The sequence below is a fragment of the Taudactylus pleione genome, unplaced genomic scaffold (genome assembly GCF_031769625.1).
Source record: "Taudactylus pleione unplaced genomic scaffold, aTauple2 ptg000086l, whole genome shotgun sequence".
Lineage (NCBI taxonomy): Eukaryota > Metazoa > Chordata > Amphibia > Anura > Myobatrachidae > Taudactylus > Taudactylus pleione.
Window position 1 is genome coordinate 26,277,276 of NW_028284488.1, and position 27,188 is coordinate 26,304,463.

Sequence of the window (27,188 nt, forward strand, 5' to 3'; positions counted from 1 at the left end):
GGTAACATTTTGAGAGAGGAGAAATGTGATGAATGTTACCAAGTGAACAGGTCGTAAAGTGTGTTTTAGAGTGGAAAGTGATTCATCTGTTAGGGGAGTAAAAGATATAAGGGGGAGTGGTTGTGGTGTACAAAAAGAGGACAGACTATAAAAGTTAATAGATTGTGATCAGACAAACAAGAATATGTGATCACTCTGAGCTCTGGACTATTGCGTAAAGTCAAAAGAGGATATGATGTAGTGGAACTTGGGTGCAACAGGGTTGTGTCTGTCAATGGCAAAATCAAAATCACCCATGATAATTCAAGAGAGATGGGCAGGGCAGATGGAAGAAATAATGCAGAGAAATTATCCATGAACTGAGAGGTATGTCCAGAAAGATGTTCAATTACTGCAAGTTGCACAGAAAGAATTAGTGGTTTTGTAGGGACAACAAATGAGCATTGAGAGGCTTACCTAACCCACCATTCTAGAGCGGTCCATCAATAGACTAGCCATCATCAAAAAACTATTAATGATTAAACTGTCAATGGTTTGTTGCCATGCATGCACAGATTAAATGAGACAAGTCTGCACATGTGCATTGGTCTTACCTCTCATGGCACAATGCCACAAATTATGGGCCCATGAAAAGGGGGTCAGGGTATAGATACTTTTATTCTAGTGTTGTCCATTCACTGGGTAACCATCGATGGTCGACAGTTTTTTGTTCTTTGTACTCTAATGTATTTATATCCTTCTGTAGATATAGCCTCCAGAACTGAACACAATGCATTGTTTATTCAACACCTGGCGAGACCGTCTATTTGCGTGAAGTACATTGGTTACAATGTGTGATTAACAATACATGGAAATAAGACCTACAAGGATAAAATGAACAGTGACCAACTTCATAAATAAGTCAATGAGTTGTTCACCCTGCCCTTAAAAGTATCAGTCAAGGCAGCCATATAGGATGCACTGCATTATTATTATTATTATTATTATTATTATTATTATTATTATTATTATTATTATCCTTTATTTATATGGCACCATAAGGGGTCTGCAGCGCCTTACAATGTACATAAACAGGAACAAAATGTGACCGCACACAACATTGCAGAACAATGACAAGATTTATAAACCTTGCCGCATCAGTCATCATAGACCCAAATCAACAACTGGCCAGCCGAACCCAAAGGTTTGGTGCCTTTGCTGGCAGTGAGGAGATGATGGTATAAGTTAGGGAAGGAAAAGCAAAGAGGGCCCTGCTCATGGAGCTTACATAGGTTACAGTGGGCAGAATGAACAATTCATCGTTGTGTAACATGCAGTGGGAAGTTGCAGAGAAAAGAAAAAGCACTGTAGGTTGAAGGGGGCAGATATACTGGGTAAGTGGGATTGGGAAGAAGGGGGGCAGGGGAGAGATAGTAGAGTGGGAAGTTCATGATGTGACCGTAAGGAGAGACATGCAAAAGTAGTCTGCAGAAATGTAGTTTCAGGGCTAGGATCACAATAACTGATAGTTATGGGACAAAACAGTGTTAAAATCCAAGTCCAAGTCAAAGGTTTGGTAAAGAAGTTGGTTTGCAACAGATAGCCAAAGGCTGATCAAAGCGGAAGTCAGGAACATGGCAAATATAGTTGCCAAACACAAAGTCCAAGAAATGTGTAAAGCAATCGGGAACAGCTTAATCAAGGATCAAACCAGAATAATCAGAGCCAAATACATTTCAGTCTTCCTGCTTTATATACTCAAAGCCGCAGGGGATTGACTGTGGCCAGGAAGTGGGTGTAGAGCCAGTACAATGCAGGATGTTCAATCATGAATGACAAAGATCTGAACATAGGGAAACGGCTAAAGCCACGCTGGCAGAAATTCAGGTTTACAGTTCGCAATGTCCCAGGATCAAGTCAATGCTTTTACTTGCGTGACTGTGACACTCACTTTCGTTCACTTAACTGAAACAGGGCTATTCAGCTATGTATGTAATGTTTCCTGATTTAAACCTTTGCACAATTCTTTAAGAGAATAAACTCATTGTAAGCTGTGATCTGATTTGAAGTAGTAGGAGGCACTTCTGTAGAGCTTTACATATTGCAGAGCTATGGTTGATGTGTATTGTACTTCTGATGTTTGCACATGAGCATTATAGAATAGTGGGGCACAGGAAACCATCACTTGTTGCTATTCATCGATGATTAATGGCCAAACCTACTTGATAATCGGAAATTGGAATCATCGCACCCCTATCCCACCAGTTTCACTCTGAAGTGGGAGAGATCTGGGAGGTTGACCTACTCTTCCAAAAGTCTGTGGGACTCCCCAAAAAATTAGTCCCCTTGACATTCAGGTAGAGTAGGTAAGTAATAAAGTAAAGAAGCAATGTGAAAAGATGCACGAACAGTTGGAGATTAGAAGGAACTAGAGCATTACAGAAAGTGGCTAAAGATAAACTGAACTTTTTAAGATGAACAGTGGCAAAAAAAACCCCATTACAACTGACAACATAAGTATTCAGAGCAGATAGATGTATTTTCCAGTACTTGGTGTTTGTCAGGAGAATGTTTGGGCTGTACCTTCAGGTTCATTTATGGTTTAACTCCAGTGCTACACTTTCTAATTGAACTTTGTGGCCTCATTTAAATCTGTGTAATGTGAATGAGTATAGCACTGTGACACTTTAAAATAAAGGATAATAAAATTAATTATTTGCAATGTTCTAAGTATTATGTATTTGCTATATACAGTAATAATAAACTGCTAAAAAGCAAATTTGCGCCTGGACAAACCCTGTTGTGACATAGGGGCGTAACATGCAATTATTTTTACATGCAGGGAAAATAGTGCATGTAGTGCACAAATACTGGACACATTTATTTTAATATTGAGATATAGGATTGCAGCATTGCCATCTTTGTGCACATTTCAAATGTGCCCTCCACCTGCAGTGCAACATGGTTTTCTAGTAACTGGATATACAGTCCATAGTGCATAATGGATAATTAACAGGAAAAAAATGTAAGTGGCAAAATGTTTGAAAGGAAATGTGGAGAATTACAACAGACAACTATTGTAAAGAGCAATGGAATTAAACAAAATAGTTTTTCTTTTCAAAGATAGCAGTTGTCAGAGAATAAGATATACACAGCAAAAGATGTGCTGCAGCAGCAGTGTCATACCTGTGAACAGTGCTATTATTCAGGAGAATACTATATATATTTGCATGTATGTGTGTGAATATATCATACTTGGCTATCCCCTTGCACCAGCAATGCCCCCCTGGCCTGCCGATCTGGCTGCTCCCTCCAGGAAGGGGCCGCCAGAAAGTTGGCAACCATGGGGGGTATGTGTGTGTGTGTGTGTGTATATGTATATATGTATGTGTGTGTGTGTGTGTGTGTGTGTGTATATATATATATATATATATATATATAATGTTTTTCTATAGCTCCACCCCCAGTAGCTCCACCCACCCACAGTTCCTGGACCTATTTTTCTAGAAAAATAACCCTGCCTGTGAGTGAGAAGAAAGTGCCCTGAGATCAGATGAAAAGGTTGGTGAATGATGATTATGAGGATGAAATTCCCCCCCGGGAGGGTTAGGGTTAGGCCCCCCCCCGGGGGGACTTAGGGTTAGACAACCCCCCGGGGGACTTACAGTTAGGCAGTGGGGAAGGGGGGTTAGTTAGGCATTTGGGGGGATTAGGGTAGGCACTTGGGGAGGTTAGGGTTAGGCACCCCTATGGAGGGTTAGGGTTAGGGGGGTTAGGTTAGTATATACTTACCTGAGGACGATCGGGATTTCCAGCGCTGTCGGGCTTACGCTGCCGGGAATCGAACCGCCGGCCGCATTTCATACCGATTCCCTCTAAATGTGTAATTCATACTGTATTATTACTCCATACCCTCCTGCACCAAGACACAACCAGCATTTATGTACAGTATGTGAATCCATGTCACCACTCTTTATCACCAATCCATTTTTGTCATTCTCTCCCCCCACCCCCCTTTTATCCTCTCTTAGGCTTTCAGGTTGGAGCTCTAGTCAAAATGGGCTAGTTTCAAAATAGCATTGACTTACTTATGTTTCCCTTTTCAATGTTTGTGAACACAAAACAGTCTGTCCTTATTCTACCAGTTACTACCCTGACCCATACAGACACCTTAACCTAAATGTAAATAAATATGGATCTGCTTGTTTGTGGTTTTTTAAAACACAATCTGTCCTTGAACTATTTTTAATAATGGATTTGACTATTAGTGAACCATGCTGTGATATCTACAGAAGTGACACTTGACAACCATGCTCCTCTCTTATCCTGTCACTTTATTCTACCAATTGTTTCCATCCACCCCCTAATTTCCAATCTTCCCTCCTCCTTGTAGAATAGCGTGGGAAACCGCAGCAGAAGCTGTCAAAGTGCTCGTCACAGTCTCCACACTGAGAAGGGGGGCTTGGGTCACTAAGTAATGGGGACCTGAGATTCGGTTGTCAAACTTATACTAGGACTGAACAGTAACAAGTAGGAAATGAAGTGAGTCAATAGGACTGGGACTGATAAGAGAGGTTCATTGAGAATATACAATATGCTGGAGGCTGGAGATTAACTTTGGTTGAGGAGATAAAAAGAAGCAGATATGGAGCTGACAAATAATAGTTTGAATGGGCAAGAATGTAAAGGCTAACCTCTATTGATGCAAAGTGTTACATTTGGAAGTAGTTTCTTTTGCAGTTACAGGTCATATAACATGTGTCCTAATAGGTATTAGTAGTACTCTGTACCACTGACTTATGTTGTCCATGGCCCTGGCTCAGTATAGGTCCTTGTATATACAGAAACACTCAATACCATAGATTTTTTTCCTTTGATGTAAAAATGTAATATGGCAGTCTCATTTTTGCTTATGTTGTGTGATGTTATCTTCACTTCAGTTGATTATTTGTGTTATATGCCATGATATGTAATGCTCAGTATTTCTGTTGTGTACTACATACTGTGGGAAATAGTGCTCAGTACCACTAGTACTGTATATGCTATAAGAATGATTCTGTGGCATTTGCATTTATAGCACCTTCCTGTTTTTTCAACTAACTGGATTGCCATATGCTAACGGAGGACTGTGATTACAGAGAGAGATTACATAGAGAAAATGTATTTACTTATTTTAACAATTGTATATTATGAGGATATTGCATAGTTGAGGAAAATGTGCAAAGAGAAGGAAGTCTGTGATGCAGGGCCATTTACTGACCACATGGGCCTGTGGCTGAAAATGTTCAAGGGCCTATACTGAGAAGGGGGGGATATATGACCACTGCTGTGTGTGTATATGTGCCAGCGCCACACTCCCTACACTATAACCTCCATCATTGTCTACCTAAGTACATACAAATAAAGAAATAGCATAATTTTGTGAGAAAACTAGAAATACAAATTTGATGCTTATGATTTATGGAGAACTGTGTGGCCAGCTAGTCATCATGCTGCCATGATGATGGGCCTATTTTTATGTGGAGGCCTGGAGATGTAGCTCCATCTGCCCATTGCTAATCTGGCTCTGGTGTGAGGCTATGCCCTTAGCCTATCGCCTACCATGTGCACTACAGAATGTGCTACTTCTCTTGTTTTACTTACTTTGTTGCTGCACATGAGCCCCCCCAATTCTTAATACTCCCCTGGTGGGACTATTTGTGTCATTCTGGAAGCGTGGCAACTACAACCTGCAACATGGGCTATTTTTTCAAAGTGGCGGCTTTTGTAAACTGCTGTTTTCCGGTGGGTTAGAGCTAAAAATTTAAAGCGGCACTAACATTCAGTGGAAAGCTTGGCGTGCTTTATACTGAATATTATTGCCACTTTAAATTTTCAGCTACAACCCGCCGAGAAATGGCAGCTTACAAAAGCTCATGCTCTGTAAATATAGCCCCACGTCTAGGACATGCCCAAAGATTTGCTTTCTAAAAGGCAAATCTTAACGATATCATTTAAAGTGAATACATCCGCATGCTTATTATGGTTAGCTATAGCCACAAGTATTCAGGATTCCCATAGGAGTCACTATACAGCTGTGGCCTCATACACTAATAACGCAGTTGCGCCAAACAGCCCTCTTGGTGCGCCTGGTCCCGTGCGACTCAGCTTGCACTGTGTGTCTTATTGCTTGAATGTGCATCTTGGTCTCACAAAATAAACAATCAGATGCAACAAAACCACTTAACGAGACTGCACTGATTAAATTGATATGCAAAACTTGTACATCTGTGTGCAAACAAGTCAGAATCTGTATACAAAGTGCTATGATGATTCATCTTCAACTATTTTATATATTTAAAAAATGTGGTTAAAGCATCTCTAGTACAGATTGTGTTTTTTTTTTTGTGTCTACAGTTTGAATAATACACAAATTTAAAGAGAAAGTCACTACACTACACCACTTGGCGCAGCGCCTCGCGCTGCATAGCATATTGAGGCTAGGTGTATGAGGACACATCTGTATAATAATATTATTATTCATTCAATAGAAGTGTTTTGCTGGTGGTGTGCTGTATATTATATTGTTGTAAGTAGGGGAGCTCATTTGCTCTTTTGAATGTATTAATAAATTGACACATATTTCATGCCAGACAGTTATACTCATTTGTATAGGTTACATCTGTAAGGAGCACATCTGATTTGTGTCTCCACACCTCTACTCTACTGAACATGCATACGAGAGCCTCTTATTCCTTTTGCCAGGTAAATGAAAGCACAATATACACTCAACTCAGAATATGGGCAAAAAGGGTGCATATATGAAGAGCTATACATCTTGTACTTATGTCCAACCTGTATTCCAAATTATTGAGAGAAAAGACAATTCTATAACCATGGAAATACTCTTTCTTTTTTATATGGTATATGTAAGGCCAGGGAAAAGGTTAGGTGTCTGTCACATATTGCTGCTAAGTGGATCTTTTACATATGGGATCAGTATATTTTGTCGATGTTCATAGTGTTGACATGGTTGTAATGTCGACATTCATTATGTCGACACTTATGAAATGTTGACATAATTAAAATGACAACAAAACGGTGTGACCCAGTGCAGCGATGGTAAGTAAGCCTAACCCTAAACTTCCCCTCCCACAATCTAACCTTAACCCTCCCCTAGTGTCTAAACACTTTTTCAATTGCAGGCTGAATGGGTAAAACTGTCCCGATCAGCTGTGCAGGTGTCCCCAATGTGACCCCCTGTCAGCTGCCTGTGAGCTGCGTTCACACTGTGCAGATATAGCACAGTATGTACGGGCTTCTATGGGATTGGGAGGTCAAACCAATAAATATTAAATGGTACATAAGATGCGACCTACCGATCCCGACGATTGCAAGAGCGTTAAAAGCCATTTATCAGCTAACACTCCTGCACTGGGACAGCATACACACCTATACAATCCAAAGGCTGTTCTCTCGATATTTGATGAATGGCCCGATGATTGTATAGATGTGTACCCAGCTTAAGCCTAACCCTTCTGTCCTACAGCCTAACCCTTCACTCCGTTCAGAATGTCAACATTTCACATGTCGACGTTTGCCAATTGTTAAAATGTTCTATGTTGACATTTCAACAGTGTTGACACATTATGAATGTTGACTGCATCCCTTTTCATATGTCGAGGACAGTTTGCAAGACCTTTTGTGTTTTCATGCTTTAGACTTCATACTAACAATATTTCTTGGATTGTGTGATTTTCAGAGAAATGTTTTTAATATGTTTGGTTTAGGTTTTTTTTTACAGTACTAACCTTTTAACATGTACTGTGTGACTTTTTTTCATTTGAAATTATTCTTATTTATTTTTTTCTTTTACTTTGTCTATTATACTATTTGCTGTACAAATAACACATCTGATTGTGGGTCTTGTAGATGTCGTGCAATCTCCTTGTGTCAGTTTGGTAAATCAAGATAGCATGAATTTTCATTTGTCGATTTTCCATAGAATTAAATCACTTAACTACAATATCTACAAACATCAGTATGTTTTATGCTAATAATATACATTCATTACTTTGCTTTTACTTTGTACTAATATTCATGTTTCACTTATTGTTTTACTTTTCACAATGTATACCAACAATATTGTTTTTTGTGTTTAGTCCTCAAACAAGAACTTTCTATTATATTTATCAATTTCTATTTTATAATCAAGAGATTGCAGTGCTGTCGTGTATGTATTTTGAATGTTTAACACACCTTAGGTTTGTAAGGAATACCTATCATTCCAGTGATGTTAAAATCTTGTACGTACATTTTTTAGTAGAATCTAGTCCATAATCTGATGATGATAATGAATGAATGGGGAATGTTAACTCTGTGAGTCCATTACATTATCTGCTGTCCTGTAAAGGGATAATTGTGAACATGTCCTAAGTTTCAACGAAGATAAAGCATGAACCAGGTGGTAGAATTTGTTGGAAATATGAATTGTTGGTCATTTTGGAACAAGTAATCATTTTTATGTGTGTTCAGGGAATTGTAAAACACCAATGAGTGAGGGAGTTACAATGTAGATTGATTTTCTGAGCTTTTATTATGGCCATGATGCTTTAAATAGCAGATATCCTGTCTCAAGTGCTTAACAATGCAAACAAAGTCATAAAATGTGTAATAGAAAAAGTCAAGACAAAGTCAGATTGTCTGATTCTGGAATAAGAAAATCCATCATTGTATTCATCATTTTGCAGGAAAGATGAACAAAAACAATGCATTAAATTGCTTTTGTGTGAACCTGTAGCTACAAACAAATTTGTATTGTGTGTGTGGAAGACAAATTGGTCACCAGAAAAGATTTAGCTGGTAATCAATCAATGTCTATTGTAGCATGTCAAGGGTACAAGAAATTTACATTGCAAGCAAATGGGGATAGTGCCCAAATGCTTTACATATGGAAATTTGTAAGTTGGAAGTTTACCTGATGCCAAGTGAAAGGTACAAAGCCAAACAACATGTAATGAGACTATTCCCATCCATTTAGATTTAATGCTTGGCACATCTTTTACTAATTTAGTACCAATCTAAAATGATGGTATAAATTCAAATGTATTCTCTCAAAATAATGCAGCTATTAGATACTGTTATAAATGAAGTTTTTTGTTTGTGTTTTAACTAGTCTGAATGTGCATTATTTTTTTCAATTTGGAAATAAGGTTTATTTTTTCCATGTGTTTTATGATAGTTCATCGCTGGATGCTTTTCTGGAAATATTGAGGTTTCTCAATTAAAATATTAATTTGGTTGGATAAGAATCCTTCCGGACTCAATGCGAGTAAATGTTCACAGTTTCTTAAAGCTGCATCTCCATAAAACATAAAAATTACAGGTTACTTGTTACCTGCACAATAACATACTAAAATTGTCATTTCAAAAGTAAAGCTAAATTATAAATGTTATGGAACTGTCATCGAATGTGATTTAATAGATTATTTTTGGGTTACTCTCTATCTCAGGATGCCACCACTGGCATTCTGGCCTTCTGGGATGCCGCGCGCCGACATTCCGTACCCAACCCATTTTGTACAGGGGAGGACAGGGCCGGACTGTCCATATTTCACTTCTGGCATATGCTCGGCCGCGATAGTGAGAGATGGGGCCTTGTGATAAGGTCACAGCCCCACCTGGAGAAACAACACCCAGAGTGGCAAGGCTACATCCCTGTTTACCAAGGTCACGCCCCCTTTTCACACGAACGCGTGTCTACGGCACGCACACACAGGGATTGATATAGGGGCTGTTCTACAGCCCCATTCCATGCCTGGGGGAGGGTGTTTTGTGATAAAGGAGGAGCCTTGCAGAGCAGTGCAAAAAACAAGATTTTATTTTGTTTAGTGGATTATAAAAATTGCATAATGTAGCAGAGAGGTCACTTTTTGTATGTTGTTCCTTGTTTTGTGGAAGAGCTAAAAAGTGCTGTTGCCTATTTATATCTAGTTGCTTGTTGATGTAGAATATTTACATGTTGTTTTTACTTCAATATTTATTTTTATGTTGTTCGGTTTATCCTAAATGTTTAAAAGGGAATCGCAAACACACGTTACCTTTATATGCTGTCATTTTAATAGTAAATTATTAATAAATGCCAATGTGTTTATTCTTAAGAGAAAAATTTACTTGGAATATTTTACTTAAAAAAAAAACTAACTAGTGATCAGTGCAAAGTGATAGCATGTATGTTTTGAGTGAGTAATTTAATAACATTTGTCATCTCTAAGTCTAACTGAGCTATGGGAACATTGAAAAGTTTGTTCTTAATCTTTTTAGATCCCAGGTTCATTGGTGCATATCTAGTTCCAGAGAATGACAATCCAGAAGATGATAAAGTATATTTTTTCTTTCGGGAAAATGCAATAGACGGTGAAAACAATGGAAAGGCCACACATGCTCGAATAGGTCAACTATGCAAGGTAAAACAAAGATGGAAAAACAATTTGTGTGTAATCAATAAAAATGAATAGCAGACATTGGCAGATGCATCATTTAATCATTATCTGTGATTTACTCTTTGCTCAATCTGATTCAAACAAGCAGAGCTGTTGTTGCCTCTTCCCAATGTATTTCTCAGCCCATGCAAATGATACTTGCAACCACAACTGTTTACTTGAATTAGGTGAGCAAGGCTAGTAGTCAAGCGCCACAGTGGAACCACTGAAGGTTTCATGGTCTAGGTAGATCAGTTGACCAGGGCACAATAGGTAAATAGGACAATGGATTTAATCTTGGTATAGTAAACTCCACATAACACTTGCTGGGTACAAACTGGCAGATATATTGTCCGATCAATTGATTGGCCAATATATCTGGTGCCCGTCAGCTAGTGTGTACCAGCTATATGTCTGTGAATGACGTTGTTCAAAGACATATCGCGTCGGCTGTACTGCACAGCCGATGCCCAATATATCTGAAGATATATTGGGGCATCGTGCAGTGTGTGTACGGGAGGTCAATTGATCAGCTAATATATCTGCTAATGTGCGCCAAGCTTAAGATTTAGTTTTTTATCTTTCTTTGTTCTGTTTATTTTTTTTCTTGTTCTAGCATATTACTACATATGGTCACAAAAATGTTGTAGCTATTTTTGACTTTTAAAATAATATTGTCGCAGACAAGATGGCTATGTTTTTCCAATACTAAGGCATTTTTGTCCAATTTGAAAAGCTATAGTTATGGGTGGAACCCTGTATTAGTTATACAAGCCTGATGGCTGGCGTGTAAACCATATTTCTATGATCCTGCCATTTTTTCCTGCAAGGGCTATGAGATTAAAATGTGCTAACTATATTAGAATGATCACTAGTTTGGGGGCTGTGATCTGTCCGTCAGTGTGTAGCAGGCTTTTGTTCTCTTATTTCTTACTTTATATTCATGTAGTGGGACCAGAATCAGATTAAGAATGGGGAGGATGGGGGCTACAACCCCTGATCTCTACATAAAAATAGGTCTATGATAATGAGTTAGCCACATTGTCGGAAATAAATTATAAGTATAATTGTCTTTCTATTTTCTTCTCAAAATGACATTTTTTTATACTTTTAAGGAGACATTGGGGCTGGTAGTGTAGGGGGTGGACAGATCCAACTGGCACTGGTCATACCACCTTCACATGTCTGTATAGGCTTTAGATTATTTTCAACCCAAAGCCCATGCGGACATTAATTCAGGCCTGAGTTGTTGCATATTGGTCAACTACCACTAGTTCCATTAAAGAAGATGTAGCATGATTTGCTTGTGTTGCTGTAATCCATGACCCCAATGTGCACCTCTGTGTATTGTAATATGTTATGTTAAAGTTGTCACCATGAATTAAAATTTTGTAACAATATTTAATCCCAGCGCATACATTATAGCCAATGCTTACAAAAACATATGGTTACATTTATGTTTATTTTCTTAAAGGATCGTAAAAAATGTCACATTACTGTATTATTTCCATTTACAGCCACAAAACAAACATTTTATGAAAATGAATGAGAATGTATTTTGGCAGATTTCATTGTTATTTTTAATAGAATAAGAACCTTTTGTAATGTATAATGTATTTATACGTAATTTGTCTAGATACTTGCATTTTATTTTATTTACTTCTGCCGTGCACAAAAAGTTGAAGTGATGCCCTTTTTGGCTAGTGAAACTCTGTTCTGCTTGCTTTATCAGTGGCTAACATGGTGCAATACTTAGCTGCCATAAACTACTTCTTAGAAACATTATCCTCTCTCAGCTTTTAATCTCTACTTAGTGCTTTCCTCCCTTTGCTATAAATATATTTAGCCTAGTCTCCCAAAGCATTTTTTTTTACCTCTGTGTTAAACTAATGGCTCTGGCAAATATAAAATATATATTAAATAAATAGAATATTTTCTGTACTAACTCTCTTCCCAGCTCAACAAAAAACAATTCATGTGTGTGACAGTCAAGTAAAAATGCATGAATGCCACAGTCTCCCAAATGGTGGCAGGGCCCAGATATTTTCAAGCCTTCCCATATTCACTTTTGCTATTGCCGTAATGTGGACATGTCACCTACAGACAATTGCAAATTAAGCTGATACCTACAGTATATGTCACAGGCTTAGTTGGTTCTATTTGACCTGTCTGCATAAAGTTGGCAATCTTCTGAGCAGCAACAGATGTGTCCTCATACATCAAGGGGTAGATTTACTAAAGTGCAGGTTTTTAGAAGTGGAGTTATTGCTTATAGCAACCAATCAGATTCTACTTAACATTTTATCTAGCACCTTCTAGAAGATAATAGCTAGAATTTGGTTGCTATGGGCAACATCTCCACTTCTAAAAAATAGCACTTTAATAAATATACCCCTCTGCCTCAATACACCATGTAGCATAGTGATTTTCTCTTTAAGTTTGCACCTTATTCGCACTGCAGGCGCAACAAAACACTACTCATTCTATATCAGAGACATTGGGCTGTGGCTTTCACCGCACAGGAATTAGTTTTAAATATTTACAAAGTAGCAGATGAAACACAACGGAACTTGACGTGGAAAAAAACGGCAACCAATGCACTGTAGCACTTTGTATACAGATTCAAATTTTACTGCACACAGGGTCACATTAAATTATTCAGTGCAGTGTGTTTTATACATTACTATGGTGCACACCGCCGGAAAATGCCAGAGTGGGCATACGGGACCCTGATTGCAGTATCGCAGGGGGCATGGTTATGTCTCCCCTGTACTCTCTGGCCCCTACAGAGGCCTGGCCAAAATAATCTGTACCCCCTCCCTCTGGCACCTCAGCAAATGCCACAAAGAAAGGGCCCTGGTTGAACCCATGATCCAAGCACTGTGAGGAATTAATGCTAACCACTGTGCCACCAGTTAATGATTTCAAATGGCTCTCTCACCTTCAACAGGTGGGGTAATCCCCATGAACACTGCCATGTCAATGTAGGAAGAGGTTATGTCCAATGAATGCTGTTAGGAAGATTAGGAAGTAAATAGAGAAGCACTTACAAGCTCTGAGACCATAAGCATGTATTTGGTTTACCCATCCAGATGCTTGTACTTCAGAGCTTTTGCATCTCTGTAATATCAGTTTTATGTCACTGAAAGCTACTGTGTTGCTATGTCCAACAATAGGGTTATACAGTGACGGGAAATCTGTAATCCACAGAAGAATATGTCGATCCCATGGTTATGCTCCTCATCTGTAGTTCTTTGCTCATCTAACATACAGTATTCATACACAGTTGTGAAAGTTACTAGTGTGCATTGATACAACATATTACCTTGGCAAAATCTGCATATATTTTCAGAGTTTCACTAGCCAAAAAGGGTATCACTTCAACTACTGTATATGCAAAATATGCATGTTATGTTTCCAAATTAATTCTACAAACAAGTGTGTATATGTAAATAATGTGTGCATGTAAACAGCTTCTTATATTAAGAAATAGAAGAAAAAAATATGTTTAAGATGTGATATATTCTGTAATCAGCTGCTATTTTTATCACGGTTATATCTACATGATTGCTCTAAATGGCCCTGCCCCTGGCATCCCCATTTGTCTCTTATCAGAATGTAATTGTGTATACCCTGCAGTGATTTCTCTTGTACTTGTTCCATAGAGGTCACAAGATGAATGTTCTCCTGCATCAGTAGAAAAACAAAATATGCTCAACACTTTGTGTTTTTGCTCGCTAAAGACATTTACTTTTTATTATTCAAAGAGAAACAACTATTTGGCAAAAGATTGCAGTCCTTTCTTTTTGCACTTTCCTCATAAAAAGACATATTATTATTTTTTAATAAGGGATCGTACACCAGATGTTCAAAGTGTTTTAGGGTAAACTACATATGTATATTTATGCCCAATGGCATTTGAATATGTTATTCATCAAGAGCTCCTCAAGAGTGTGAGCTGTGATGACAAAAACCACAAATCCATATGAGTAACACATTGAAAATATTTTCCAAATGTAGAACGAAATCATGTTTTTTCCCCGAGAGACTAAACACACTAACATATTGCACAGCAACATAATTTATATCAGATACACTTACATTGCTGTAGCATGCTATAACTCAGCGAGCATGCTGTATGCATTTCTTGTAGAAAAGGTTATATTTCAGAATAGTGTCTTACAAAGTGCAAAAAGCGATCGCTGTGAAATATGAATAGAAAACAAATGTAACATCTAGATTTATGGTAATTGTTGCTAGTTTAGTACTTGACAGAATTACTTTAATAAAGCATAAGTAATCTGATAGCAGTTTGTCACAATTTTACTGTATGCAATTCTTGGCAGAATGACTTTGGTGGACACAGAAGTCTGGTTAACAAATGGACAACTTTCCTAAAGGCTCGTTTAATTTGTTCTGTGCCTGGTCCTAATGGAATTGATACACATTTCGATGAATTACGTAAGTATATGTAAGAACTTTTCATAAAGGCTGATTGAAATATTAAAAAAAGGAATCCCATTTTATCACATATTGTATGCAAGTTGTGCTAAGCGTACCTAAATATTATACATGTATGTACTTTAAAATATTACATAATTTGCACTTTTTCCTGAGAACCCTAAAGCTAGCGGTAGTCCATGCACTCACTCGTACTCATTGACCTATAAAGGAGACTGGCATTCCTAAAGAGAGCATCACTTAACACAGGAATCTTCCTATGCCCCCATGCCCTGTTACTTCATGAAACCCATTTTTTCTGTGGTGATTATTTATTCCAGTTGCTTCACTGCCAATGAAGCTCCAGAAAGATGTTACTACATGGGCTGTCTATATGCACACTAATTAAGGGGTGACTGCTCAAGTTTGGTCATCCCACTGGGTCATTGAAACTTAGGAAGTGCATAAGGAGATCTACTATATGCTGAAAGATGAGTCCATCACTGACAGTCCTTTCTGGAAAAGTGATAATGTTTCCTTCTCCAAGCATGCCACTAGAGATAAGGATCCTACATTATTTTCTGGCACAGTTAAGGCGGGTATCCACTACCCAATTACACAGAGCGATTGAACGAGAACAACATCATTATCATTCAAACGCTTGTTAATCGGGCAGCTTAATGTAAAAAACGATCAGCAATGCATGGTCCCGCTGGTCGTTTTTGACATCTATCATCGCCCGAACATGCTGGTCAATCTGCCGATTATGACAGATTGCCCATGTTCGGGGATGAGGGAGGGTGCCTACACTGAACAACTGATCGTTCAGTGTAGACACAGCACAGACTGTGAAACGACTGTACGATTACAATGTCATAATCGTTCAATCATTTCAAAGTCTGCTAGTGGATACGCACCTTTACACTGTGACATTATACTGAAATAATAATAAACAACTACACATTTGGTGGTCTATTCATCATCACTTAATTTCTACAAGAGCATCATCACAGATATCTCCTGCTTGCCTTTCACTTCTGATGTGGCCCACTGTTCCCATGCACTAGTATGGGGACCTAAAGTCATTAAGCTCCAAAAATACAATATATTTGTCCACTATGGGAGCATTCTGCAGTTTCATATGGCATTTGCACCCACAGTCAAGCTCCTTCCCTATGGGAAGGAGTCCCGGGTTGCGGAGACGGATCCTTTTGTCCGGTTCCTTCTGCCGGATTCTTGGGCTTTGTGTTCCTGCATGTGCTCTAGTTCATGCAAGCACACTAAAACTTCCGAGTCAGACTTGGCAGTGCTAAGTTTCACTGCTACAGAAGTAGCAGTGACGCATTCTGGGATACAGCTAATTTTCAGATCAACTGTCTCCACACCAGAGCAATGATGAATTGCTCCAGTGCTCGGCACGAGATAGAATATTATCAGGGTCTGTCCAGACCCTGATAATTAACATAATGAATATGGCCCTTGATGGTTTGTTTTTTCACAATTTTTGTTCCATAAAGACAAGCAAGTATCCCAGATTTTTGTTAGGAATTTGCCAATGGGGATGTTGATTTGTTATCTATACTTATGTCATGTTCTCTCAACAATAGCAGTACCAACACCATGTGATACTGATTACTTTTGCTAATTAACATACAGTATGCTGTGGTGTGTTACTGGACTCAGTTATGGAACAATAAAGTGAAAGTAATCCTCTGAGGCTAATATGAGAATGACTGCGATCAAAACGTATAATTACTGGAGTGGATACAGATGGACATTTAGATAATGTAGGATTTGCAGTAATATATGTCACAACTGTACACCTAAAGGTAGGTTTCCTAAAGAGAGATTCAATTTCATAATACTCTAATATGTAGACATTTATTATTTTAAATTAATGCTATTTTGTATATTTATTTATAATAATTTCTGTGTATCTCTTCTATTACAGAGGATGTTTATTTAATGAATTCCAAAGATCCTAAGAATCCAGTTGTATATGCAGTGTTTACAACTTCAAGGTACTAATGTGTTCTTCCTTTATTGAACCTGCATTATTTGTTATGATGATATGTCTATCAATTTCTATTGCATCTAGCAACCCAATAGTCTCCTGTTGCTCTGTTGTACAGCATACAGCATAACTGTTTAAAGTTTAACAGTGTTATCTACAAAAGTGTTGCCGCACTAAAAAAAATTGCAAATGATTCACATGTAGAAAGCTGTAGTTAATCAAATATATTTTTCACAGTCTGTATAATGGTAAAATGTCTGAGGATTGCAAATGGCCAGTGTATGGTGGTGTTTTGTTTACACTATCCTCTTAAAGACATTAACCAGATCATTAATGCTTTTCTTTATAGTAATGTATTCAAAGGTTCCGCTGTATGTATGTACAGCTTGTCTGACGTACGAAGAGTGTTCTTAGGTCCATATGCTCACAGAGATGGTCCTAATTACCAGTGGGTGCCATATCAAGGACGAGTACCTTATCCCAGACCAGGAACTGTAAGTAGCATCATGTTAAATGTAAAATAAACTGTATTCCTGAAGGCAAAGTTATATATAGTTCCATGTCTTACAGCTATCATTTACGATTTTGTTTTGCACGGTGATGTTATTTAAATGTGACAGAGGGTAAAGTAGTTGTGTTGTAGGGGAATTTTCTTTCTTTTCCTCCATACAAAGGGACTTTTATTTGTCCACCATGTATAAAGTGGCAAAGATCACCTCTCATACTTTTAGTGAAACCCATATTGCACATTACAGTTTTACTTTTATGACAAAGCGCATTTCTATGTGCACTTCAATCAATGTAAGAAAAACCTTAAAATGCAAAAAAGAGACACATAAAAAGACAGCCCTGATCTTCCAACACTTTTATGACTCCCTTCAGAACTATTTGAAGGTAAACCGAGAAAGTGAAACTTTTAAATTAATTAAAGGGAGTGATCTTAAATTGTTTAGCAGATTAGACTTTAATAAGGGTATTCAATATGGGTGCGATAACATCGTTTTTTGCGTCAATATCGCACTTTTTAACTTTTTTGCGTTAATATCACTGGTTTTAGTTTTACACCGTATTAAATTTCAAAGACTTATCGCAGTTTTGAAAAGTCTTTGATAAAAAATGATGATAACTTTTCACCATTGAATAGGTGTCGAAAAAATGTGCAGAATTGGGGTTTAGGGGTGCAGGCTTAAAAAAAATAGCCTGCACCCCTGAGATTAACATTTAAAAAAGAACTGTGTCAAAAAAAGTTTTAAAAAAAAATAGGGACACCCCAAAAAATGAATTTAAAAATTGGGGTGCAAAAAAAAATGTGAAAAAATTGTTAAACAATAGGGAAATAGGTTCAGGGCTATTCTGCAAGTATGCGGCGGATGTTTTCTAGAATAGAATTATAGCGGCAGGTGCACAAATGCAGAATTTAAAAAAAATTACTTTAGGGACACCAAAATATGCTAGTACCCATTTTCATGTACCCCAAATTTGATGGGACCTCTTAAAAAAATGAAAAAAATAAACTAAGTGCCCTTCTGCATCACTTCTTCAATGTCGGAAAAAAAACACCTGCTGCGGCTATTTAAATCCCCGACTTTCAATTAAAGGCTAAAATGGGGGTACCCATAGTGTTCCCCCATGTTTTTACAACTTTAGGGGGGTCTTACAATTATTTTAAGGAAAAATTCGTAACTTTATGCAAATCCAACTTCTGAGTTTCCCGTTTTCGTTAATTTTATTTTGAATACGGGGATAAGCGGGAGCGCGCACCATACCTTTACGCAGAAAAAACTCTGATATGAAACGTTAACTTCGCCAGGGAAGTTAACCTTTCATATTGAATACCCCTCTATAAGTTACATTTCATGATTTCCACCAAGGCACATTTTCTCAAGTGCACCCACAAACCTGCACGTCTAGGTGCAGGTTGAAGAATAGGTGCACTTGTAGTACAAACAGGGGTAAAAGTCTAAATCAATCAACATCAATATATTTCAGGGGCTAAATCACACATTTACTAAAAGATGATATTCTGATATTGATTTTTAAGTGATGTTGATCAATTTAGATAGATTTTTAATAGATTAAAATGGACCTTTAGTAAATTTATCCTATATAATGCATTTGCTTAACTTAATAATGTTTACAGTGGGCAATACATGAAGTTGCCAGGTCCAAATTCAAATGCGTATATATAATGAAATATAAAACAAAGGTTTCGGTTTGATGCTTATAGCGGTTTTCTGGAAAAGGTTTCATTTTGCATGTGATATTAGATCAGCTCAGAAAAAAAATTTGAACTTTGGTATCTATTCAAAAGATAGCAATGCCAGATTGTTTTGTGACCATATTGATTTTTATACCATTGCTATTTAAATATTAATCACACTCAATCAAGGTTAAAACAAAGATGATTGATTTTTTTCTCCTCCCTTCTGTAATTTATTATGGAGTCCACACTTTATATATTTCTTTCATGGATTCTGGGATACAAAATGTGCTTTCAAGCTTCCACTAATTTACTGTATACATTAAGCTGATTTGTGCATGTGTTCAGTATAAAACTGAAATGTGATTTCAATGGGAAAGTATCCTGTCTGTATTTAACTAGAAACCAAATACTCACCACTAAGACACATTAATCTGCTATCTTCTGTAAATTGGTATGAACGCAATAAATGAACACAATGGTGGTATTATACACACAATTTTATCTTTGTGACTTATGTAATTCTTCCTGCCACTTCACTGCTAATATCTTGTCCCCACTGAGCTTTTCATTGTAGGCTAACTAGTAAACTATGGAGTGAAACTAATTGATGGAAGCTGATACAGATTTGTAGATGTCATTTGTGTCTTCAAATATAGGAAGTATAATAGATGTGCCTCACTTGTTAATGTAATCTTTTTCCGTAATATCACAGTAAAATCATGCCTGATAAAAAAAAGGCCTTAAAATGTGTTAAAAAAAAATACAACTCAGTAAATCTCAAAACCGAGAGCTTTCACAGCAATAAGTATTATAGTCCTATTAAAAACAATATAATTTGTGTTCAAACAAAGGTCCCATTATGGTAAATGTTGTGTAGATACATAGAGGGAAATTCAACTAGCCGCAATATTGCATTACATTTGTGCATGCTGTTTTTGTACCCTTCGTGTGAGATTTCCCCTTATGGAGTGTATGTGTGCACCCATTTTTGGCGCAATTCAATGGAAAAGTTGCAAAGCAGCATTCACGTGAAAATTCTTCCTGGTTTTAATTATGATAAGTATAGGTGAAAATGGGAAAATCTGCCTATGCCCCAAAAAAGACAGTGATGTTGGATAACAATATAGAAGTGTATTAGTGGTCCTAATAAGAGTATTTGATGTCCTAAAATTGTGTCAATTGGCTGTTATATGCGTATTTCTAAATTAGTTAAATAATGTTAGAAGGGTGAGCATGTTCGGTTTTACTCGGATTTACTCGGTTCTTATCGCCACTTTACCGCAAATTCGGATTTATTATATTGGCTATCCAAAACACATGATAGGCGATAGCCAATAAAATGCCGTTTAAAGATCCGAGTAAAACCGAACCCGCTCAAGAACCCAGAATTTTTGGTATTTGTATGTGTTTTATAATTTGGGGGGTGCATAAAAATACCTATAAGTATATATTTGTGTCATTTAAAGACACTTTAAGAAACCTTCAAAATATGCATCTAACGCCCACCTGCAATTTTAAAAACACCTGTCGCATTCCCACATCAATTAACACATTTTCCTGCATTTTGCACTTTCACCCCAAAAATAATATGTCACTATTGGCCAAATTAAGCTAATAAAAAAATATATATATTTTGCCTATTTAGTCATTAAGGAGGGTATCCTAGTGGTTCTGAACCAAGTCCTGACATTTTAACCTTGAAATAAAGATTTTCCAAAAATTTTTTACCTCAGGAGGTGGTGAAAACTTTCGCTACTTTATGCTCTGGAGAATTCACACCCGCAAAAACTGCTGCTGATCAGAATAAATATGCATGATAAGCTGTTTTTCCTGAAAAAGTGGCTTTTTTGCTGCCAATTGAATTCCCCTCCGTAGACTGTTCTTGGCATTTGGTAGAGTACCACACAATCTGAAACACAAACAAGAGGGAAAAGACCTACAGTAAGAGCCATTTTAGAAATAAATGCATCTCTGGCTGTTGCTCTTATTTATGTTCTTGTGACAAACCTGTTGCATTTTTTTATCACGTCCAAAATATATAAATGCTAAAATAATTATAGGTTTTCAAAATATAAGTCCCATATTATAAAGATATAAAATAATATAATGTGTAGAAATGTGGTGTGAAGCAACCAATTGGATTATAGGTATAATTTTCTAGCATGGTTTAGATGATGAAAGCTAATTTCTGATAAGATGCTCTTTACAGCTCATTTCTACATGTATTAACATTTTGCTAAATATGCCCTAATGAATGACATTTCTGTACTCAAAACAGCGAAATGTTAGAGTATTTGTCCACTTGTGTCTTTTTAGTGCCCAAGCAAGACTTTTGGTGGTTTTGATTCAACAAAGGATCTGCCAGATGAAGTCATCATGTTTGCTAGGAGCCATCCAGCCATGTACAACTCTGTTTTTCCAATCAACAACCGTCCAATCATAATTAAAACGGAAGTGGATTATCAGTTTTCTCAGATAGTAGTTGATCGTGTGGAAGCAGAGGATGGCCAGTACGATGTAATGTTTATTGGAACAGGTAGAACTTCAATCCTGCTTTATTCATTTATTTTAGAAATAAAACCTCTTTTAGTAATGATAAACATTGGAAAGTTTAGACCTTAGACTAAACAGGAAAGTCATACTCACTGGTGAAAAATATATATATATATATATAAAAGGAATAGCTTAAATATTAGCACTGGGGTGATATCACAGCAAAGAGACGTGTGTTAGAAAGGATCTGTTTCACTCTGTGAGTGTGATATTATTGCTAAATGCCGCCATCAAAGAATGCAATTGGGTACTCGGGGTCAGTTTTCAGATTCCTGTGTTGTAAATCTCCTGACTCAGTTCAAATTGATGCCTGACATAAATCACGAGAAAACTGAACACCGGGCTGAAGCTTTAGTTGCTAACATGTTACATCTGTGGGAAAGTCTTACAGTTAGTTCAGGAAGAGGGCATTTGTGGATTGAGAATTAAAGTGTGAAATAATTTTTGCTATGGGTGTTATGGTGTCGAGCTCTTACAATTAGTTCCTTTTCTACTAATCTGATTCTCTGGGAGCTATAAAACATTCTCTGTCATTCATATGGATTCTGACTTATAGTTACTAGCAAAGATATGTTCAAGAAAACACAGCTGCGAGTACCCAGTTAACAAAGTGTTATAGTGAGTGTGTATACCATGAACATATAGCACATTGCTTTAGGGTAGAATTTAACTGTAGAAGAAATACAATAAATTAGGCTTATACTGTTGTCTTTGCAGTTCATATAGGCAGATCCAGTGACAATATGCTGCCATCAGACCCAATTTTAAGAGTATTGTGGCCTGAGGTGATTTTATTAGACACTACCTACTTTTTTTTTTTACCATCACCCTGTTTCTTTGTTATGTCCTCCATCTTTTTTTTATATTGTACTTAAGTAATTTCTCTCCCATTGCAATGTACCTTCTCTCCTCTACGGCCTGGAATAGATAGTCAGCAGGTAGGAGAGTGTGATGTCAGCAGACATGTGCTACCTGAGAAGATAGAGTGCAATATGCATGACGGATACAGTGTGATGGATGTGGGTAGAAGCAGGTGTTGGCTGTTTCAGAAACTCTTTCACAATACTTGCATGCGTATTAGTGAACCTTGAAATAGGGTTGCTGTAAATGCTGTCATAGATTCTGGCAGAGCCCCAGGTTAGGAAAGTTCACTAATATAATGTGTTTCCAAATAAGCACTAACCAGGCTGGCTTTTAACAATTTTACGCTATTGAATTTTTCACTGCATATGCTGATATTTTACTTTGCACAAACTACATTTTTAAATGACACTCTAAAAGGCAAATTTTACTCAGAGAAACCTCATTTCTATATATTTTAAGCTATGAAGAGTTCAGCTTGATAATAGTGATGGACATCACAATCTTGTTTTTGTTAAACAAGTTTACTGTATTCTAGCAATTGCAAAAGTACATGGAGTTGCAGTGTGTGTGTGTGTGTGTGTTGGTTGCATCAACCAATCTATTTGAAGCTGTAAGTAAAAAGTACCTTTTGTATATTTGTTTGAGTGCATTCGATATACTATGTCTTGTTAAATATACTTATTTTTGATTATTGTACTATCGTAAATTTGCCACACAACTTCATGACTGCACTGAAACATAGACTAGAATAGAGTTAACCAGTTGAGTTAATGCAGCAGACTTGACTGCTTAACAGTTTTTTAATTGCATCTATAAGTGTACATGTTGCAAATATCAAACTCTACAATCCAATTAAGTGGTTACTAGTAGTGTTGCAAACCAAGACAGGTTTGTAGCCTTTATGTTGCCTGCAGCATATTCACACATTCATTGCATATGCAGAACATTAATACATTTTGGACAGACACCTTTTGACAGAAATGTTAATTAGCACATGACAAGTGAATGTTAATAAGATGACCAAAGCTTGCATCTGAACAAACAATCTTGTTGATTTAAACAAAGTGACCATTTAGTATCTCCCATATTGCATGGTTATATATAACAGTGTTTTACATGAGGTAATGGATTATTTATTAATTGTTGTCATAGCAAAACTAAGAAAACTGCAACTCTGACTGTCACCAACGTTGCTTAATTATTAATTCTAAAGTTTCATTATTAATGACCCTTGATTTTTAAATACCAGTTTTCACCAGCATGTTGTATGAGTTAGGAGACAGCTGCTCTTCATCTATTCGGGATGGGAAGGAAATAATCCATACTGGATAGATCATGGATGCCAGTGTGCTTTTCCTCTTCCTTACATAATCCCCATCAATGTCACATCCTTAACTCCCAACATAAAAACATGCTGCTAGCAGTCAAAACATCTAAATTGGTGGTCTAAGGCTTCTTTTGGAGACTCTCAGCCAAACCAGAGGATATAGATCTCGGCGGGATGTTATTTTAGTCTCTTTGTAAAGTGAGGATATTAAATAAAATATATCACTTTCTGCCATGTCTGATCCATGTATTCCTTGCAAAATGTAACAAAAGGTACAGAACTATGTTTGCATTGGTCCATATACCCTGTGACTAGTGTGACTTACAAAGTGCAATCAATGTCTCGGTGGATCAATTCTCTAAATATATGACTTGAGGTAATATTTCAAATAGTGGAAGTGCATCTGTCATTAAAGTGAATTAATAGCCCTCTTATCCTTCAGCTGAGCTGCAAACTGGAGCCTATTGATCTTAAAAGAAGTAAATGTTTTAATTTGTGTGAAAGTATTTGAAATCCTACTCTTTAAAACTTGATCTGTAACTCAGATACACTGCAGCCTTGGTACCTGAGGCCTGGTCACAGTCTCCATAGTGATTAACTTATGTTACCTTTGACCTCTAAAGTTTCTGCAGATGCAGAGGCTACAAAATGTATATTGTGTATTCTTCAGAGAGCCAATTTATTTAAACTAAGGTGCCCAGAGGTTAGCTGTCAAATTTCATCTTTACCTTATCACAGCCTACATCTTCATTTGTGTGCTAATGTGCGCTGAAAGTTTTAATTACTGTGGTTTGTTCTTGACACATTTCTACTCAGAATGTAAATCAAATGCAGTACTTGAAAAAAAAAAGTTATTCTATGTGCTATTACATAACACTATAGTCAATCCATACCATTCCACGGGCGGAAGGCACCCTAATGTTTTACTACAATATGAGCAGGTTGATAGATTGCTATTAATCACTTAAACATTTTAAAATTGTGTTGAACGATATGAATTTGAAGCTTGAAGAGTTTATTGGTACAAAGGCACTGTAGTCCACCAGACGTTACTGTCAGGTATGTTCAGCTGTCCTATTCTCCTGGCAAGCTGGGCTAAGTTCAAGCTGTTTAGCTGGCATGCCTGAGTAGCTTTGATCACAGAGCCACAAGAAAGCGGGAAAAACACAGGTCCCTATGAACGCTGAGAGGCTTACATAACTTGTGATTTGTTATTCTATAAGTACATTATTTTAAAGGTAAAATACAGACTCTTTACACACTAAATGTTTGTTTCTTGCTGTGTGTATGTGTGTGTGTGTGTATATATATATATATATATATTAGGGGTGAGCGGGTTCGGATTTCTGAAATCCGAACCCCCCCGAGCCCCCCCGATCCGAGTCCGATCCGAATCAGGCTCGACTTTTCCCGCCTGACTCGGATCTGAAATCGAGGCAAAACGTCATCATCCCGCCTTCCGAGTCTCGCGGGTTTTGGATCCTATATAAGGTACCCACGTCGGCGCCATTTTCTCACTCGGCTGTGGACAGTGAAGAGGGAGGGTGGGAGTTAGGGCTGTGTAGTGTAGTGTAGTGTAGTGCTGCTGTTGTCCACTACTTCAAAGTCCATAGGGGCTGGCTGTGTTGTGCTGTGCTGCTGTTGTTAATAGGGGCTGTGTCCACTACTTCAAAGTCCATAGGGGCTGGCTGGACTGTGTTGTGCAGTCAGTTCTCCATAGGGGCTGTGTCCACTCCAAAGTCCTGTGCAGTGTCCCAGTCCTAAAGGAGTGCTGCAGTGTTGTCCAGGGGGTGCTCTGTCCATCAGGGGTGCTCCCCCCAAGTGCTAAAAAAATAATATATTTTCTGTGTTTGTGAATTGTGTGCGCAGTAGCCGCACGTGCATCAACAAAGTAGTGCCAAGCGTGCGCCTGTGTCATAAGTAAAGGGCCGGCTGGCTTGACCGTTAAGGGTGCTGTAACCCCCGAAAGTACACTCCAGTCCAAACCCAAAAAAAAATTATTTTCTGTGTTTGTGAATTGTGTGCGCAGTAGCCGCACGTGCATCAACAAAGTAGTGCCAAGCGTGCGCCTGTGTCATAAGTAAAGGGCCGGCTGGCTTGACCGTTAAAGGGTGCTGTAACCCCCAAAAGTACACTCCAGTCCAAACCTAAAAAAAAAATATTTTCTGTGTTTGTGAATTGTGTGCGCAGTAGCCGCACGTGCATCAACAAAGTAGTGCCAAGCGTGCGCCTGTGTCATAAGTAAAGGGCCGGCTGGCTTGACCGTTAAGGGTGCTGTAACCCCCGAAAGTACACTCCAGTCCAAACCAAAAAAAAAATTATTTTCTGTGTTTGTGAATTGTGTGCGCAGTAGCCGCACGTGCATCAACAAAGTAGTGCCAAGCGTGCGCCTGTGTCATAAGTAAAGGGCCGGCTGGCTTGACCGTTAAGGGTGCTGTAACCCCCGAAAGTACACTCCAGTCCAAACCAAAAAAAAAAATATTTTCTGTGTTTGTGAATTGTGTGCGCAGTAGCCGCACGTGCATCAACAAAGTAGTGCCAAGCGTGCGCCTGTGTCATAAGTAAAGGGCCGGCTGGCTTGACCGTTAAGGGTGCTGTAACCCCCGAAAGTACACTCCAGTCCAAACCAAAAAAAAAATTATTTTCTGTGTTTGTGAATTGTGTGCGCAGTAGCCGCACGTGCATCAACAAAGTAGTGCCAAGCGTGCGCCTGTGTCATAAGTAAAGGGCCGGCTGGCTTGACCGTTAAGGGTGCTGTAACCCCCGAAAGTACACTCCAGTCCAAACCAAAAAAAAAATTATTTTCTGTGTTTGTGAATTGTGTGCACTGTGGCTGCACGTGCATCAACAAAGGAGCAGCGCCAAGCGTGCGCCTGTGTCCCATAAGTAAAGAGCCGGCTGGCTCATTTCTTAAAGGGTGGTGTAACCCACAAAGTGCACTACTCTCCAGCAAAAATAAAATAATATTTTCTGTGTTTGTGTGCGCTTTAGCCGCACGTATATATATCAATATAACATAAATGGAGGACCAAACTTTCTCCGATAAAAATAAAATAGGGAAAGATCAAGAACCTCTTCCTCCTAGTGCTGTTGCTGCTGCTGGGAGTTGTTCATCATCCCAGAGAGGAAGTAGGAACATCACTACTTTTACTAAACAATTGACCCTCCAACAGTCCCTAGCGATGAGGATGAAGTACGACAGCAGTCATCCTGAAGCAAAACGTATAACTGAGGCCTTGACTGCTATGTTGGTGTTAGACGTGCGTCCGGTATCCGACATTAGTGCAGTGGGATTTAGACAATTGATGGAGTTAGTGTGTCCTCGGTTCCAAATCCCGTCTAGATTCC

At 38.0% G+C, this 27,188-nt stretch overlaps 1 protein-coding gene across 2 annotated transcripts in view; it reads left to right on the forward strand.

Moving 5' to 3' along the window:
• SEMA3A (semaphorin 3A) overlaps nt 1-27,188 on the forward strand; it is a 259,026-nt gene that overhangs the window by 187,000 nt on the left and 44,838 nt on the right. For both annotated transcript variants that reach the window (XM_088468796.1, XM_088468797.1), the window contains exons 7-11: nt 10,282-10,424; nt 14,786-14,900; nt 16,831-16,900; nt 17,243-17,387; nt 21,413-21,632. In XM_088468796.1, the coding sequence (XP_088324922.1) occupies nt 10,282-10,424; nt 14,786-14,900; nt 16,831-16,900; nt 17,243-17,387; nt 21,413-21,632 (693 nt within the window). The remainder of the gene's footprint in view (nt 1-10,281; nt 10,425-14,785; nt 14,901-16,830; nt 16,901-17,242; nt 17,388-21,412; nt 21,633-27,188) is intronic.